Source organism: Gouania willdenowi, chromosome 1 (genome assembly GCF_900634775.1).
Source record: "Gouania willdenowi chromosome 1, fGouWil2.1, whole genome shotgun sequence".
Taxonomy (NCBI): Eukaryota; Metazoa; Chordata; class Actinopteri; order Blenniiformes; family Gobiesocidae; genus Gouania; species Gouania willdenowi.
Window position 1 is genome coordinate 6,185,978 of NC_041044.1, and position 18,157 is coordinate 6,204,134.

The 18,157-nt window shown below is 37.2% G+C and overlaps 1 protein-coding gene across 3 annotated transcripts in view; it reads left to right on the top strand.

Annotated features, from left to right (window-relative positions):
* The window catches only part of gtpbp1l (GTP binding protein 1, like), a 31,135-nt gene extending 16,973 nt beyond the window's left edge, over window positions 1–14,162 (top strand). For 2 of the 3 annotated variants that reach the window (XM_028452898.1, XM_028452907.1), the window contains exons 6-14: window positions 243–407; window positions 1,246–1,369; window positions 1,966–2,080; window positions 5,601–5,745; window positions 8,270–8,452; window positions 9,257–9,392; window positions 9,484–9,662; window positions 10,321–10,467; window positions 13,776–14,162. In XM_028452898.1, the coding sequence (XP_028308699.1) occupies window positions 243–407; window positions 1,246–1,369; window positions 1,966–2,080; window positions 5,601–5,745; window positions 8,270–8,452; window positions 9,257–9,392; window positions 9,484–9,662; window positions 10,321–10,467; window positions 13,776–13,910 (1,329 nt within the window). In that variant the 3' untranslated portion in view covers window positions 13,911–14,162. Of the gene's footprint in view, window positions 1–242; window positions 408–1,245; window positions 1,370–1,965; window positions 2,081–5,600; window positions 5,746–8,269; window positions 8,453–9,256; window positions 9,393–9,483; window positions 9,663–10,320; window positions 10,468–10,663; window positions 10,964–13,775 lie in introns of those variants that run through there. The other variant, XM_028452917.1, reaches the window with a different exon arrangement.
* Window positions 14,163–18,157: the final 3,995 nt, after the last annotated feature.

The following is an 18,157-nucleotide window of genomic DNA, read 5'->3' on the forward strand; positions in this document are numbered from 1 at the left end:
TCGTCGGGGAGATATTCGCTCCACGCACGCACGCACACACACACACACACACACACGCACACACGCACACACACACACACAGTGCGTTATAGATAGATGCTGACATTAATATGAACCTTGTATGAGAGAATTACATTTTTGCAGCCCTGCTGTGATAGAAAAATCTGTCATACAATATTAGTGCATATACGACGTTTGTTTTCAGTTGAATAGAATTCAAGCATAGTTTAGTCTTTGTTCAGGTGGTGAACAAACCCGACAGCCATGGAGGTGGTCTGGACTGGACGACGATATGTGAAAAGTCCTCCAAGGTCATCACTTTCATCGACCTCGCTGGCCACGAGAAATACCTGAAGACCACCGTGTTTGGTATGACTGGACACCTGCCCGACTTCTGCATGCTCATGGTGAGAGACGGAACTAACTGGGTTCCAGGGTTTTTAAATTATAATTACGTCTTCAATTTCAACTCATTTACAATTACTTTGACAAGCATTTTTCCAATTACAATTAAATTTACAATTATTATTTTCCCCCTGAAAGTCAATTACAATTACATTCTCAATTGCTAAAGTTGAATTACAGTTCATTACAATTACTGAGCTTTTAATAAATAACCTTCCTCTTGTGTTAGCTTAATGTTAGCATCTCTTATGATAATGTGTCAGTTTTGACCCGTGTCTTGAATCAGCTGTAAAATACACAAAAAAATATTATCTATTATCTGTTTAATTTATTGGTTTCCTTGTTTGGCTCCCTAATCCATAAAAATATTTATTTTTTTTATATAGTAAAATTATCCTCAAGAGAAGTGACAGGTAAACTTGATATGAAACATATTTTAATAATTGTTAGAACCATAAGACGGTTCCACAGTTTTATGTTTAATTACATTGTAAATGACAGTTTTTTTAAAAGAATTTCCATGCCAGTTACAATTAAAAAGTAAATTATCTGAACTCAATTTCAATTAAATTATGATTACAACAGCAACATTTTTTTTTCAATTATGATTACAATTATAATAACATAACTGTAATTAATTATCAATTATGTGATTACAATTATAATTGACACCAACCCTGCTGGGTTCACATGTGGAAAGAAAAAAACATTAACTTAAATTAAAATATTAATAAAATAAACTAGATAAATAAATAAATAAAAATGAATAAATAAATATTTCAGCTATAAAAGATTAAAAGACAGATTTTAGTTATTTTTCCAACTCTTCCTGCTCCACAGGTGGGAAGTAACGCCGGCATCATCGGTATGACCAAAGAACATTTAGGTCTGGCGCTGGCATTGAACGTACCAGTGTTTGTCGTGGTGACCAAGATAGACATGTGTCCCGCCAACATTCTGCAAGGTGAGGAAAACATCTGCTTCGGCATTTGCATTGCTTAATTACATCGCAGACAGACACGCGGGCGTGAAAAGCCACCATCTGCACTGCTCGCAAGTTAACGCTGAACTTCCCATATGTTCACACACAGCGAGGAGCCGTAAACTCACTCTAATCTACTTTCCCTCTACAATCATCACATTAATTAGGCCCCAGTTTGTTGTTTCACCCTCTTCCTTTTTGTGGACATAAAAACGTCTTCTCCTCAATTGCTTCATTGAAATGGTTTTAAAGGAGAAACGTAGTGCTTACAAACAGTTCTCTCAAGGAAAGTAAAATAAGAAATAACATAAACTCAAAGACTGATTGTGTTTTTATTGTGGAACTGAGAGAGAAAACGGTGAACATAAACTTAACAAGTGGGAGTAATTGGAAAAACTGAGTGTTTTTTTTTTTTTCAGAAAATGTGATTAAAGTGGCTTCAGAGATGTAGAGAAATCCAATAAAGACGTATCTCAATTAGAATTTAACTTCCTACTTTGAAACTTATGGTTATCATCAATGTGTGTGCGTCTGTGTGTGCGTGCATGTGTGTGTGCGTCCGTGTGTTTGGTCTGCAGAAACACTGAAACTCTTGCAGAGGTTATTAAAGTCACCAGGCTGCAGGAAGATCCCAGTGCTGGTTCAGAACAAGGATGATGTCATCGTCACTGCCTCCAACTTTAGCTCTGAGCGGTAAGACCACAGAAGAAGACAGAGGTACAGTGTTTATATTTAGATGTTCAGTGGATCGCCACATTGAGATTTAATCAGAAAGCAGTAAATTTCATACTTTGATAGTCAGTCCCTGTCAGTGCGATTGTTGCGGCCTAAAACGCCAGATGTTGCGGCAGCTTCTTCAAAAAAAATGCGGGGAAAGTTGTGGTATTTTAAATCTTTATCGTTTTTCATAACTTTGCAAGCACATCCATCGCTGCGTTTCCATTACCCTTGGAAATGTGCAAAATCTAAATAGTGCAATTGAAAACCTAAATTTCGAGAAAAAAAAACACTCAAATATTGCTAAAAAGTTTTGACGCTTTCATGAGGAGGTCCGATTTCAGATGTTTCGATATTGCAATGTGTCGCAAAAGTGCTATGGAAACACTTTTCCCGCAAATACACATCACAGAACGTGATGTGCCTGGTCAAATGACGTGATATACCTGGTCATATGACCACTTGTCTCTGAGTAAACATGACGTGGTACGTGAAAACAGATGAGGAGACCAGAACATTTCTTAGCATTATACCTAAAAGTTATTACTGCCACATTAGAGGTGAAACAACAAAGGAACACAGAGTGTTGCCTGTCTGTCTTTCTGCAGCAAAGTCTCACTGGATGAGATTTCACGGGAGTTATGAGGCTCCTGCCCAAAACAACGTTCAATGGAGACACATTCAAAGCACAATTATACTTTGTTGACATTTAGAAATATCTTTTTTATTTTGCAAAAATCTGTAATGGAAACCCAGCTAGAGACTGCATCACTCGGGAATTTGATTGGAAACTCTCTGAGTCCAGCCAAAACAAATCGAGAATTCACTTCCATGTTCACAGGCCAAACTAATGTTAGTAGAGCAGTTGAAACACTCCTGGAATCACTGGTGTGAACCCCCTCCCCTTAAACTCTAATTCATGGTTTAACCCAGAGATGGCTACACTTTTACAGCTCGTGAGCTACTTCTGACATGGACAGCTCTTTATGATTTATTGTGTTGGGGGGTTATCATTTTAAATAATTTGATTTTAATCATTAAACTATTACAATTATTAAACTTGGCAAGACCTGTACTCGCAAGGCGAATACGTATTTGGCAATTGAAAATTGAAAAAATTGGCAAAAATTACATCCTGTATCTGGATTTGTTGACAAGTTTGTTGTTTTTACTAATGAAATTGAAAGTATTAATGCAGGAAAAACAGAAGACTGAGCAAAGGTCAAGGCCACACATTGAAGGAAATGTTGTTCAATTGTACCAGTCTGAGCGCTGTATCTCAATTTGTGGCCAAGTTGTAGGGAAAAAGGATTTTTGTTTTTGTTTTGGTTGAGCTTTGTGCTAAGAGCATTGAGGTCTCACTTTGTTTACTTTTATGAGGAGTTCTTGACCTTAGATATGACCTTGAGCGAAGGTAATGTTGTTCAATGGTACCAGTAGCCAAGTTATAGGTAAAAAAGTATTTTTTTCTTTTTTTTTTACGACGTCATGAACGTTGACTCCTACCTATTTTTTTTACAAGTAGGTCGTATAGCTTTGGTCTAACGAAATAAAATACTCAACTTGAGATGAGCTTTTCATAAATGTAAGCATCAAACTTGTACGATAAATATTCATAGATATATGGAATTTTTTTGTTTTTGACACTTCACGCGACCTTGACCTTAACATTTTGCCTCCAAAAAGGTCGACTGCACATTCTTGACATTGCCCCTATGAGATGACATTCGTATCATTAGTGCTGCATTAATAGCCTAGGAGGAGACCCAGGACAAGGAGTTGTGGAAGAAAATGAATAACTCTTACAAGAACAATGTTTTTGGCAATTTTCAATTACCAAATACTAGGGATGTAACGATTAATCGTAAGGCAGTTAAAAATCGATTCATAGGTATCACGGTTGATATCGATTTTCTGAAAATTGAATCGCAGTACTTTTTTTAACCAGCAGAGGGCGCTATCCACAAGTGTAGGCGGCGGGTGGAGTCTGCTAATACTTTCTTTCTGGCTGCCTTCTACGCTTAAATATGTTAATAAATGATTCATTACCCCTTTAGCACCGAAGGAATATCTGTAATATTACTTGAATATTTGTAAAAGTCACGGTTTTCTATTAGCTCTGTCTGCTAGCATAGCTTTTCTTCTTCACTGCAAAGATATCTGCATGCCAACCGACCACTATGTTACCAGCGCCCACTGCTGGTCCAAACAAATATGACGTAAATCAGTGTAATCACTGTTTTTTTTTTTTTTAAAGTCCAATTGTTAAGGCACAAAATACATTTTCAGTTGCACTTTTAAAAGAAAAAGAACTATTATGCAGTTTTGCATTGTTTATTATAGAACCAGAATTTAAATTAATAGGCTTCATTTTCATTTGTATTATTCCTTTATTTATTTCATTCAAGATTTATTTTTAGTTAAATTGCATTGTTTTGAATAGTTTATCAAAGAATTCTTTTGACAATGAAATATAAAAGGAAAATAATACAGTATTTTCTAGTTTTTTTCCCAAAAAAAAAAATTTGTCTACAGTCCCATTTTGTAAAATAAATCGTGAGAGAGTCGTATCGTGAACCCAATATCGTGAATCGAATCGTATCGGGAGTTGAGTGAATCGTTACATCTCTACCAAATACATTAAAATACAATAATAATATTGAAACAGTAACACTTAAACACTGAGTTAGATTGAAATGTAAATGAAATCAAGAAAATTATTTTGAGAATTAAGTTTGTAAAATATACATATTAAATATGTAGCATTTCCATTTCATCATGACAGAACCTATACAGCTGTTTTTTTTTTTTCCCAAGCAGCTTCTCAGATCATCTCACAGTTCAAATCCACAGAAGCTCCAAACACAGCTGCTCACTTCATTAAAGACTCAAAATAAAATCTTCTACTTATTACTAGAGGTTGTAATCAAACATTTTAGTGTACTAGCGCCCCCTCAAATTGAGGTCGGAAGCTGACTTTTTACGTTTAATTTCTGGTATACGTGACTGTGCCATTTTCTTTCATCTACAAAGTCATGCAGCCTACAAGTGCCATCGACCGGCAGATTGTGATCGACGCATTGGGCACCCCTGTCCTAACAATTTATATCCTTTGGATGTTATGATTAACTAACATATGAATCTGTAGCTTTCTTTTTGTGATCAAAACTTTTATTGAATTATTGGGAAGGGGGGTACAGACATATCCAGAAAAGTAAATACTGACAGGATTCCACTGGCACAAAACATAAAGCAGGCAGGTAAATACATCAGATAAAGTTAAGTGATTGCCCATTGTCTCTGGTCCAAGAGATGAACTTGGATGAAAAAGAGTTCCATGCTTGAACAGGAACTGTGGCTTTCTGATGAATGGTTGTTACTGTTCTTTCCTTCACCCACTTAAAGAGCTTCGGAAAAGTAATCCCACATTTATATCCCTGTTTGAGAGTGCAAAGATGATTCTTTGACTGTCTTTTGTCCAAATCCCTTCTTGTAGGATGTGTCCCATTTTCCAGATCTCCAATGTTACTGGGGAGAACATGGAGCTGCTGAAGATGTTCCTGAACCTGCTCTCCTCCAGGACTACTTACAACAACGACGAGCCCGCAGAGTTCCAGATAGACGATACCTATTCAGTTCCGGTAAGGAATGTGGCATGTTTTCATCTTTTCCTAACTTCTCCCAGGAGTACAGATGGTATGGGTGCGACCAACCTTTCATGGATGACTGTAGTGGCTCACGTCTCTGGTTTGACGCCATTAACTTGCAAGATTTGCAGATTAAAAGCTAGTGCTTGCTTTAAATCAGACATGCTGCTCTCTAATTTTGTGTGGCCCTCAAAGTGAAAGCAAAACATGAGTTCAAATCACACACAAAAAAAAAATACACAAAACAAAAGCAAAAATACACATTAACAATAAAAATGCACAAGATGAAAGAAAAATATACAAAACAACTAAAATACATGACTCCAAAAACGCAATAATCGACAACAAAAACATTCTAAATGTCTCAAAAGAACCATCATACACAAAATAATAGAAAAATATACAAAATGACAACAAAAATTCACAAATGAGAGAAAAATGTACAAAACGACAGAAAAATGCACAAAAGGACAACAAAAATACACTACATGACTCAAAAACGCACTCATACACAAATTAAGAGAAAGATATACAAAATCACACAAAACTACATGACTCCAGAAACACACAAATCAAAAAACAAAAACATACTAAATGGCTCAAAACAACAATCATACTCAAAATGAGAGAATAATACACAAAACGACAACGAAAATACACAACATGACTCAAAAAACACACAAAAAAAGAAGAGAAAAGGGCCTGTACTACGAAGCTAAATAATTATATATAAATTATATATATATATATATATATATATATATATATATATATATATATATGCTCTACTACTAAGCAGGTCATAAATAAGTTATTGTCTACTTATTCTTAAAAAACGTGATGTCATTACAGGCTAATAACTTCCTGAAATCATGCCAAACACTTAAAATACAGTGTGTTGATTTAGCTGTTGTTTTCATATTTCTTCGCCGTATTTGCATCGAATACACGCGTATTAATGGGAGATATTTTCACAAAACATGTGGGTGAGGGTTTAGTTTGTCATAAAGCTATTTCCATTTCAGAAGATGAATTTCGTCATTGCACAATTTTGTCTCCGACCACCCGTTAACAGTGAAAAATTGCATGAGAGTATCTTTACGGCACATTGTAATTTCCGCTTGATATTGTTAAAACAAAGTAATTCAAATAATAAAAAAATAATAGTAATAACAATTTAGTCATTTTGTTTCAGGAAGTTAATTAAATTTTTTTCTGTCAATTTTCTGTGTTCATGGAAAAAAAAGGGTCCTACAAATGGACAAAGAGACGCACAGTATGCAGATCTGTACCTGATCATGATATCTTCACCTATTTCACACTAACAATCCTTCACACAACAAAACAAATGACAACTGAGCAAGACCTGTATTTGCAAGGCGAATACATATTTGGCAATTGAAAATTGAAAAAATTGGCAAAAATGAAAACCTGGAGTTGGATTTGTTGACGAGTTTGTTTTTTTTATTAATTAAATTGAAAGTAATAATGCTGGAAAAACAGAAGACTGACCTTGACCTTAAATATGACCTTGAGCGAAAGTCAAGGTCACACGTTGAAAGGAAATGTTGTTCAATGGTACCAATCTGAGCACTTTATCTCAATTTGTGGCCAAGTTATAGGGGAAAAAAGTATTTTTTTGTTTTTGTTTTGACTAAGCTTCGTTGTCCTGAGAGCGTTGAGGTATCACTGTTCACTTTTCTGAAGAGTTCTTGACCTTGAATATGAGTTAAGCAAATGTCAAGGTCACACCATGAAAGGAAATGTTGTTCAATGGTACCAGTGGCCAAGTTATAGGGTATGTGTGTGCGACATCATGAACTTTGACAACATCTTTTTACTGTTAGGTCGTACAGCTTCGGTCCAATGAAATAAAATACTCCACTTGAAATGAGCTTTTCATTAATGTAAGCATCGAAGTTCTTCGATAAATATTAGTAGAGATATGGAAAATTTAGGATTTTGACACTTGACACGACCTTGACCTTGACATTTTGGCTCCAAAAAAGGTTGACAGCACATCCTTGACATTGCCCCTATGAGTTGACATACGTGTCATTATTGCTGCATTAATAGCCTAGGAGGAGACCAAGAACAAAGCAAGTTGCGGAAGAAAAATAAGAAGAACTCCTATAATAACAATGTATTTGGCAATTTTCAATTGCCAAATACATTGACATGAGGGAAAGAACAAACCTTGTTCTCATTATGTATGCTGGGGACATAATACTCGTACCAATGTCAGCAGTAGAAGACAATATGTGCTCTCGTTAAAACCCTGTCACTGTTTTACAGCTGGGTGTGAAAGGAGGAGCATTATTATTATTATACATTTTGTCAACACAGGTTTCAGCATAAACAAGTAGCTAATACAGGAGCACCTTGAGCAGGCTGATGAGGACAGTCTGACTAAGTCTTTGTTAGAAAGATGAGATTTGTTTATTTTCGCTGGCAGGTTTATTTTTGTTGAAGGCGACAAAAGCTCAAAGCTGACTTCTGTGTCACCTTTTCCTGACAGGGTGTGGGGACAGTAGTTTCAGGCACTACGTTACGTGGATTGATACGACTCAATGACACGCTGCTCTTAGGCCCAGATCCGCTCGGAACCTTCATCCAGATCACCGTCAAGTCTATCCACCGCAAGAGGATGTCCGTCAAAGAGGTCCGCGGTGGACAAACGGCGTCCTTTGCTTTGAAAAAGGTTTGAGGACATTAACATGTCTTTCATACATCATGAATCTGTGTACACTTTATTTGGTTATTCTCTTTTAAAACCAAATCAAAATAACAAATAAACTGTGTGGTTATTTTGTTTTACTGACTTAAAACCAAAACAGAAATACAGAAAAATCAAAAACCAGATAAGCAGCGTTTTTCTGTTTTAAAATTGAATTTTCTGTTTGTGTGATATTTGGATATTTACGAGAAAACTATGGACGAGAGCTTCATGTTTTAATCTCACCACACAGAGGGGACCCACAGACGGGGACAGACTTTCACTCTTTTACTTTTACTCAGACTTTTTATTCTGCGTTTGATGAAAATGATCTTATAGCACGTTGCCCACCTCACCCCAATGGCAAAGAGGTGTAATTTTTGTGTCGATAACGTTTCGTTAGAGTTATTGATGCTGCGAGTCCAAATCTGTGACAATCATGCCAACTTTCCCGAGCGATGTTACGGTCCAAATAGTATCCGTATCTGGTGTGAGGAACGATAAATGTTAGACCCTTTATGATTTGACACTTTTGAAAAAACAATTACACCTTTTTTAAGGACAGTAAAGTAATTTTTATTCATGTATTAATAACATTTCAATTCACCAGTTTATCAGTATTGTGATTTATGCGTTGCTCCTTTTTTTAACCAAATTGTTCATTTGTTTTTTTGATTTGTTTTTAAAACTAAATAACCAAAGAATGAAGGGTACGTGGATTATCATGTCCCAATTGTTTGTCTTTGATCTTCCCATGGTCAATATAAATAAAGGTTATTATTGTCACAGATCAAAAGATCGTCCATAAGGAAAGGAATGGTGATGGTCTCCCCAAAGCTGATGCCACAGGCCACATGGGAGTTTGAGGCTGAGATTCTGGTGCTGCATCATCCAACTACGATATCACCCAGATACCAGGCCATGGGTAATAGTCAACATTTACATACGTACACACACACACACACCAAATTACCTATCCATCAACGCATATGGTCATATTCTTCTTCTTTCATCAGTCCACTGTGGCAGCATCAGGCAGACCGCCACCATCCTGACTATGAACAAAGACTGTTTGAGGACAGGAGACAAGGCTTCAGTCCACTTTCGCTTCATCAAGACCCCTGAATATCTCCACTGTGATCAGAAGCTGGTGTTTAGGGAAGGACGCACCAAAGCTGTTGGCACCATCACTAAGGTAACGGCTTACGCTGTTGAATGAAATGACCATTCATGGGATTATTTTTAAAATAATATTATGAGTAAAAATGTTTAACATCTTTTACTTTATTATTATCATTGATGTTATTATAGAATAGATTTTTGTCTGATAACTCGCCCCCCCCGTTATGCTGTTAGTCACGATTAATACAGTTTATATTGGCACCACAGTGTCCCCTGCTCTTAGTCATGCAGTGAGGATGAATAAACTGAACCTGTTGGAGTCAGAATAACCCCTCAGAGTCAGTATAACTCCTCAGAGTCCGAATTACCCCTCGGAGTGCGTATAACCACTCGGTGTCAGAATTACTCAGTAATTCTCAGTATTATTACTCAGACTCTGAGGTTCAGCTCATGAATGAAATGCACTTCCTCTAGGGTTTTTTTGGTCTTATGTTTAGAAACATAAAAACCTCGTTCAGTTTTTCCACTTTTGCTGCTTTTGTAATCATTCTCTTTCTGTGTTTTCTTATTGCCAACTTCATATCTGAAAGTTGTGTGTGTGTGTGTGTGTGTGTGTGTGTGTGTGTGTGTGTGTGTGTGTGTGTGTGTGTGTGTGTGTGTGTGTGTGTGTGTGTGTGTGTGTGTGTGTGTGTGTGTGTGTGTGTGTGTGTGTGTGTGTGTGTGTGTTGTAGCTTCTACAGTCGGTGAGCACTCAGGCAGCTCGAGGCTACCATTCTAAGGCGCTGGCCAATAGGAAAGCCTTGAATGATGGCACAGCAGCCAATGAGGAGGCAGGATGCTCAGCGCCGCCGTTGAGTCCCACCACAGCACAACTGCAAGTAAGTGAAACAGTGAAGGTGATGATGGGAATCAGGCATCAAAGCCCGTTTAGATTTTATGTCTCTTTGCCTTCATCCTTCAACCACATTTTGAAGAACTCCGGTTTCTCCATTTCCTCCCCTTCATCATCATCACGTCTTTACCCTCAGTATTAACTGGCTCTTTTCCTGCTCTGTGTGTGTGTGGACGCTGCAGCAGACAGTAGCAGAGGAGGAGGTTCTGTGTAACGATGGCCACACACAGAACAAGGTAGTGATGGTGTGCTGTTGTCTCCCCCGTTCCACACTCATCCTGCATGCTCCTCCTTTCTAAGAGAGCGTGACATTCTCACAATCATGTGTGGAAGACGTTTTTGTCAAAGATCATTAAACCAAAGCCGGTCATAAAGCGACCGACTGAAGGCCCACCTGCAGTCATTTCTCACTCCACTTGACGGCTGAAGTTCACACTGTGGCATTTGAAGCAACACAGAGGAAAGCTGCTGCTAAAAGGTTTTTTGTTCCCACTGCTTTCACTCTTTAATCTTAGAGATGGGAACCAAATTCGTTACTTTTACAACTAACGAGTATGATTCACATCAAATCAAACTTTAATATATTTAGTTGCCTAAGCACAAAATGAGACAGAAACAACTCACATCCATGTTTTGGGACCATATCACTCATTTCCATGGCAGTTTCCTATGAAACAATTAGCTGGGTGCAGCAAATGGACTTGTCAGATTTCTTGCAACTTAATCTGACTGATCTCAGAGGAACCCTTGTGGCTTCTGTAAATCAGCTGAAGAATATAATATAAAATGAATAACATTATTTGATGACTCCATTAACCCTAGTTAGCTTGTATGCAAAACATTTTCAGGATGTTTAATTGCCAGTAAAGTAATCTAAACAGGGAAAGACCATGAAATGAAAACAAACTGGACATGGGAAAACTAAAACAGAGTTGAGGAATTTTGGAAATGAAAATTCGAGTACGTAAAATAATCATTTCTAAAACTCAGATAAAAGAAAGAGGCGCTGTTCATAACAGCAGAAACCTGTTGCTCATTAAAGTACATGAGCTTTAGCTTTACACCAGATTTCCACTGGATGCGTAACGTCTCCGCTTGCATAACTGCAGCGTACTTTGCTGTCCGTCAATCCCCATCGCCTCTGTATGTGGTGTCACTTATTCACGCGTAATCGTGCAATATAGTGAGTTGTAGTGAATACAAAGAGAACCACAAAGCTTTACAAAAAGTTGATTGTGTCCTTAGAGTGGAGCAGAAGGAAATCCACTCAGTCCTGTCCTGTTGTTCTTTAACTTATTCTGATTCAACCATAGATAAGCACAACAGTGCGTACGACCCTATTGTAATGCACCTTAGGGTCTAAACACATTCAAAAAATTTGAACGCACATCAGGCACTGATGACATCATCACTGTGAAACTTCTGCAAAATTCTGATATCATCACTCTCTACAGTGATGACATCATTCAATTCAAATAAATTAAATTAAATTTTATTTATATAGCGCAAATTACAACAAAGTCTTCTCAAAGTGCTTAACAAAATATATTCCATAGTAAGAAAGAAAGAACTTAACCAAATCCACATCCTCATCATCTCAGACGGACAGAGATTTTTAGCTTTTATAGAGATACGTCTTGCATCCAACACTGCACTGTTAAAGTAATTCATACGTTCATATTCTTATTTTATACATTACATGTTTATTTGGTTGTGTTATAAAACAACTTAACAATAAAGTTGAATCTTTATAGATTGAAATATTCCTTTTAGCAGCCTGTTCACTTAGATGATGTGCTACGCTTATGGAAGTTATTAAGGGTTTGTAGAGCTAAGTAGATGCTAATTAATTATAGCAGCTTTCATTTGTTTGCCAAAAATATGAGTTATGGTTTAACCAAACTGTCATTCATAGTCATAGCGCCACCTGTTGGTAAAAGGAAATCATAGACGTTATATTTGCACAGAACATTGCAGGAAAGTTTGTGATATAATCCTTGTAAATGGTCAGCTACGTCTCAACACTTTAACATTTCTGCCATGTCCTGACACACACCTCAGCGCGCGCCACTTCCCCACGTGTGTGTGGTTGCGAGGGCTCGTTCATCGCTGCTTGCAGCTTTAATTACATGTGAAATACGGGTATTTCCTTTTGAAAATAAACCGTATGTTTTATTCTGTGTCACACAAGTTTATCTTTGCTGATTTTATGCATTGTTACTCTGGCGTCCGGCAAAAATAGGTCTGTGTGTCTGTGGTGAAGGTATCCGGACTGACAGTCGTTACACAGCTGTGACGCACCTCATACGCATGTGATGGAAAATTGACACAATGACACACTACAAACTAAATGAGTATATACTTTCTACTATATACAGTACTATAAGTATGATAAGGATGATGAGCATTCCCACTGAAGTTTCCTATGATGCATTTGGAACCTACAACAAAAACCTGAATCACACTGAGGATAAATATCTCTGTTGATTCTCCACCTTTGAAAGTTCTGAAAACATTTTAAGTGAGAAAGTGACCAAGTGGAATATCATCATGTGCTCATTTGTTTCATAAAAGTCATGGAAACACATTTAATTCCAACTTTTTGGAAAAACCTCCATTGTGCTACTCACAAAACTTCCAGTTAACTTCAAAACAAGAGCCCTATTTACAAAAACTAATGGAAGACAAGAAGAGATGCTTTTGTTTTGAAAAAGGGGATGGTTGATTTTTAACATGAAGCTGGTCCCAGGACAATTTTACGTTCCACTCACAATGCATCATGGGGTGGTTGAGTATGACTAGTGTACCCACTGTGCATACTTAAAAAATGTCTCCATATAGTATACATCCGGGTATTTCTCGCATTTTCAAATCTTTTCATCCTCATTTTAACGTCAGATTTAGTATGTTAGTATGACATTTAGAACACAGCCATTCACTTTAATGGAAACATATCAGCTCCATAGCTGTTACGCAGCAGTTACGCATCCAGTGTAAATTGGGGGTTGGCCTGCGCAGCATCACCGTTCACGCTGGCCTGCCCCTTCCTTTGAAAAATAAAATGAGTTCACATCCAAATGAGCATTTTGTAACATTTTTGGTTTAGAAAAATGTGTGCATTGTTTGTCCCTCATCAACCTGGACATTTGCATCATTTGTTTGGGTTAAATAATATATTTTTTCTCCTTTTTCCATCCTTCATCCACTTCCTCCCAGCCATTCAGTGACTAATTTATTTCCCTTCTTCCTTCTCCCGCTGATGTAACTACCAGTAACACTTGGTTGTTTCTGCAGCTGAAGTCTGGAGGCAGCGGGCGTAGAAGAGGAGGTCAGAGGCACAGAGGGAAAGGCCTGAGCACAGCGACAAACACCGCCACTACCACCGCTGCTGCTGTGACGGCCCCCACAGCAGCAGCAGGAACAGCGTAGAAGAAGAAGAAGAAGTGTGGATCGTATTCTGGCGTGTTGAAGCCTAACCTGCTGCAACAATTTGTTTGGATATAAAAACAAGATAAAACCATTATTTCTCATTTGGAAACTTATGTGTAGTCAGCAGCAAAGCAGAGTATTTTTGCACCAGAGGTTTTTTTATTTGGTTTGACTTTTAAAAAGATAATTTCTGGTTTGTATATTTTAGTGGACAAAGAAGAGAATTTATTGGAATAAAAGATGTTTTGCAGGCATTGACTTTGTTTGCAGTTCTTTACAACGTTTCTGTTCATTTAAAGTCTAAGTGCGACACCGTTTGCATTGTTTTAGAAAAACATGAAAAACCAGCTGGGATCTTTTTTTATTTATTTAAAAAAATGTCCTTGAATTACTTTGATTAGAATTTTTAATTTTAATTAATTCAGACAGTTGTATCTTCATACAGTCATATACGACAGTATTGGCACCCCTGGAATTGTTTCAGAAATTGTACCATTTCTCCCAGAAATAGTTGCAATTACAATTTTTTTTTTTTTTTTTTTTGTTTAATTCCTTTATGTAAATTGTAAAACAAAAAAATAGCAGAAGAAATAAGCCTAAATTCACATAATTCTACACAATTAAAGAAATGGGCCGGACAAAATTGTTGGCACTCTTTTAAAACTGAATTTTATTTCAAGTTTCATGTCTAATGTGACAGAAATAAGTTTTAAGTATAATGCTAAGAAATGTCCAGGACTCCTCTTTCGCTTACACGTATCGCGTCGTGTTTTCTCTGAGAAAACTGGTCACCTGTTCTGTGTTTCCATGGCATTTGAGTGTTTTTTTTTTTTAAATTCAGGTGTTTTGCATGACTAGTTTTTATTGCACTATTTACATTTTGCACATTTCCAAGGGTAATAGAAACGCAGCTAGAGTATTACACCAAGCATGGATAAGTAAAAGATGAGCTGACAACTGTCTGAGGACTTAAAAAAAAAAAGATTAATCTCAAGGTTACAAGATGATCTCCATAGTTCATCAAGATCCTTTGTCCAGTTTGTGTAATATCAAGAAGTTTATAACCCATGGGACTGTGGCTAATCTCCATGGAAGAGGACATTGAGGAAAGAATGCAATGCAGGATAGTTAGAATGGTGGATAAACATCCTCAGTCAAATTCAGGCTGTCCTGCGTAAAAGTGTCAGCTCGGACCATACGTTAAACAATTGTACATTTTGACAAGCCTTTTATTTTATACAGATGCCTTTGTGGAAAATAAATTAACTTCCAATTGTGCAAGATTTTGTCTCTTCCCTTTTAAGTTTATACATGTTTACTGTATGCAAGGGAACCATGGTAAGACTTATTACCAAAAAATAAACATGGGGTGTGAAACTAACTACTAACTTTTAATTTGACTATTATTTATTTTAACTACTGTTTACTTGTACTTGAGTATTTTATGTAGGACTTACTTGTACTTGAGTACAATTTCAATCAAATGACAGTACTTCTACTGTAGTAGAATACAGTATATCAGTATTCTTTACACCTGTATTTTATTCATGACTTACAATCAGTGCATTAGAATAACCCATGCATGCACATAAATTCCTGTAAATGCTCATAAAATATATGAAAGCATACCCTATCTTTACTACACTACATATAATACAATCTAAAAAGAGGAGTAATACAATGAGCATGTGTTGTTCCTTTCGCTAGTCTGATTTATGGTGTTTGAAAATAAATATGCCGTGTGATTTTGTAATTTTTTTTCTTCAGCTTGTAGTTTTTTTTAACTTCATGCATGTTGACTGTCGTAGTATGACTATATAATAAATATATGATATAACTTACAGCCAAGTTCATATAGCAGAGGGAGAAAGTATGTATTTTTCATGGCTTGAAGTAGACGCTTCTTCTTTAACTTTTTAACCATATTTAGACAATAAGAAAGCATGTAAATAAAGACATTTTTTTTTCAACAACCAGAAAAATACAACTTTATACCTTCAACTTTTTAACCATAATTATACTATTAAAAAAACGTCTTAATGAAGATGTTTTTTCAACGACCAGAAAAAGGTTTTTTCCCCTATCTTTCAACTAAATTTTTGACTTTTAGATGTGTGACAAAGACATCTTTTCAATTTCTTTTCAACCATATTTTGTTTAGCAGTTTTTTTCTTTCCTTCTTTTCTGTACTTGTCTCTGTCTTTGTAAATAAAAAATAAACGAGTTAATAAAATATTTTATTAATGAATTAATTACTTCCTTCATTTATGTTATATACTGTATATATTAAATAATTTATGTTATACTACATAAATGAATTAATGTTCATTTATGTTATATAACATACATGCATTTATGTTATATGCATTTATATAACAAATGAATGAAGCACACTTCAGTAACGTGATTTTTCATTTATGAGCTGTTGCCAGTTTGGGATTATTATTACGCTCCTTTACATCATGTTTAAGTTGCTGAGGTAGATAAACTACTCATTGCTAGAGTCCAAGATGTTGGAGTCGTACACGAACGCATCACTAGATCAAACAACCCGAACACACTGAGATCAAACCGCCGACGAAAAGTAGGTCCGCGCAGGAATCTGTGTTCTCACACACCTGTGATAAAATATCGTGATATATTTTATCATAAGGTACCTACCGATACTCAGCCCTACTCGTTATTAGTATAAAAGACACCTGTCCACAACCTCAAACAGTCACACTCCATATTCTACAATGGCCACGACCAAAGAGCTGTCAAATGACACCAGAAACAAAATTGTAGACCTGCACCAGGCTGGGAAGACTGAATCTGCAATAGGTAAGCAGCTTGGTGTGAAGAAATCAATTCTAAGAAAATGGAAGACACAAGACCACTGAGAATCTCCCTCGATCTGGGGCCTCACACAAGGTCTCATCCCGTGGGGTCAAAATGATCACAAGAACGGTGAGCAAAAATGACCAGCAGAGATCTGGGACCAAAGTAACAATGGCCACCATCAGTAACACACTACGCCACCAGGGACTCAAATCATTCATTCAATTCATTAAAAATCCTACAATAGGATTTTCCAGATTTTTTTCCCCAATTGTCTCTTATAGTTGAGGTATACCAATGCTGAAAATTACAGGCCTCTCTAATCGTTTCAAGTGGGAGAACTTGCACAATTGGTGGCTGACTAAATACTTTTTTTTGCCACACTATGTGTTAATGATGCTGTCTTTATACCAAGCTATTAAACTGAAATAAAATGAGAAAACAAGTTGGTTCTTAAGAAGGGTAGGAAAATTATCAACAATATATCACAATTTTTTATCATATTTATATATATGTGTATGAGGAAAAAACTCTTCCTCACCCACCGCAGGCGGTCTCTTTTTCCTTCAAACTCGGGTCCTCTACCAGAGGCTTGAGGGTTCTGCACAGTATCTTTGTTGTTCCTGGGATCTGCTGTGGCCACTCGTCCAGTTTGGGGATCACTGCCCCGAGTGCCCCAACGACCATGGGCACCACTGATGCCTTCACCCTCCAGGCCTTCTCCAGCTCTTCTCTGAGGCCCTGGTATTTTTCTCGTTTCTCATGTTCCTTTTTCCTGATGTTGCAGTCACTCGGTATTGCTATGTCAACCACAACGACGTTCCTCTGCTCTTTGTCCACCACCACAATGTCTTGTGTCTTTTGTGTATTAACATCTCTGGTCTGTATCTCATCCTTTGGCCAGCTTATTATTCCTGCAGGGTGTCTGATTACTGGCAGGGCGTAGTTGTTTATTGCCCGGGACTTGTTCCTGCCATTGAGCTGGCTTCTTAGGACATGCCTTACCCGTTGAAGGTATTTGGCCATATCCGCTTTCCTTGTCACGTCTTTGAGGTTGCCTTTGTTACGGCCCTCGCCTTATTATTTAGTGTTTAGTTTGTGCTCCTGTTTGTTTGTTTGCTGCCTGGGGTGTGTTTCTGTGACAGAGTGGGATGTCCTCCCCAATGGAACTACTTTGATGACGCATCCCAGGATTGGCTCCCAGCAGGAGGAGTGGTGGGCAGGATGAGGATGGATGAGGATGGATGAGGAGGAGGATGTCACCACTTTCAAAAAGCCAGCGCAACTGTCAGTCGAGGTTCACCAACCTTGACAGCAGCATCATCACTTTTTGTTCGTATGAAAAACTCTGTCTCCGAATCCGTTTGTACTTTTGCGTGTGTGTGTGTGTGTGTGTGTGTGTGTGTGTGTGTGTGTGTAGGGGTGGA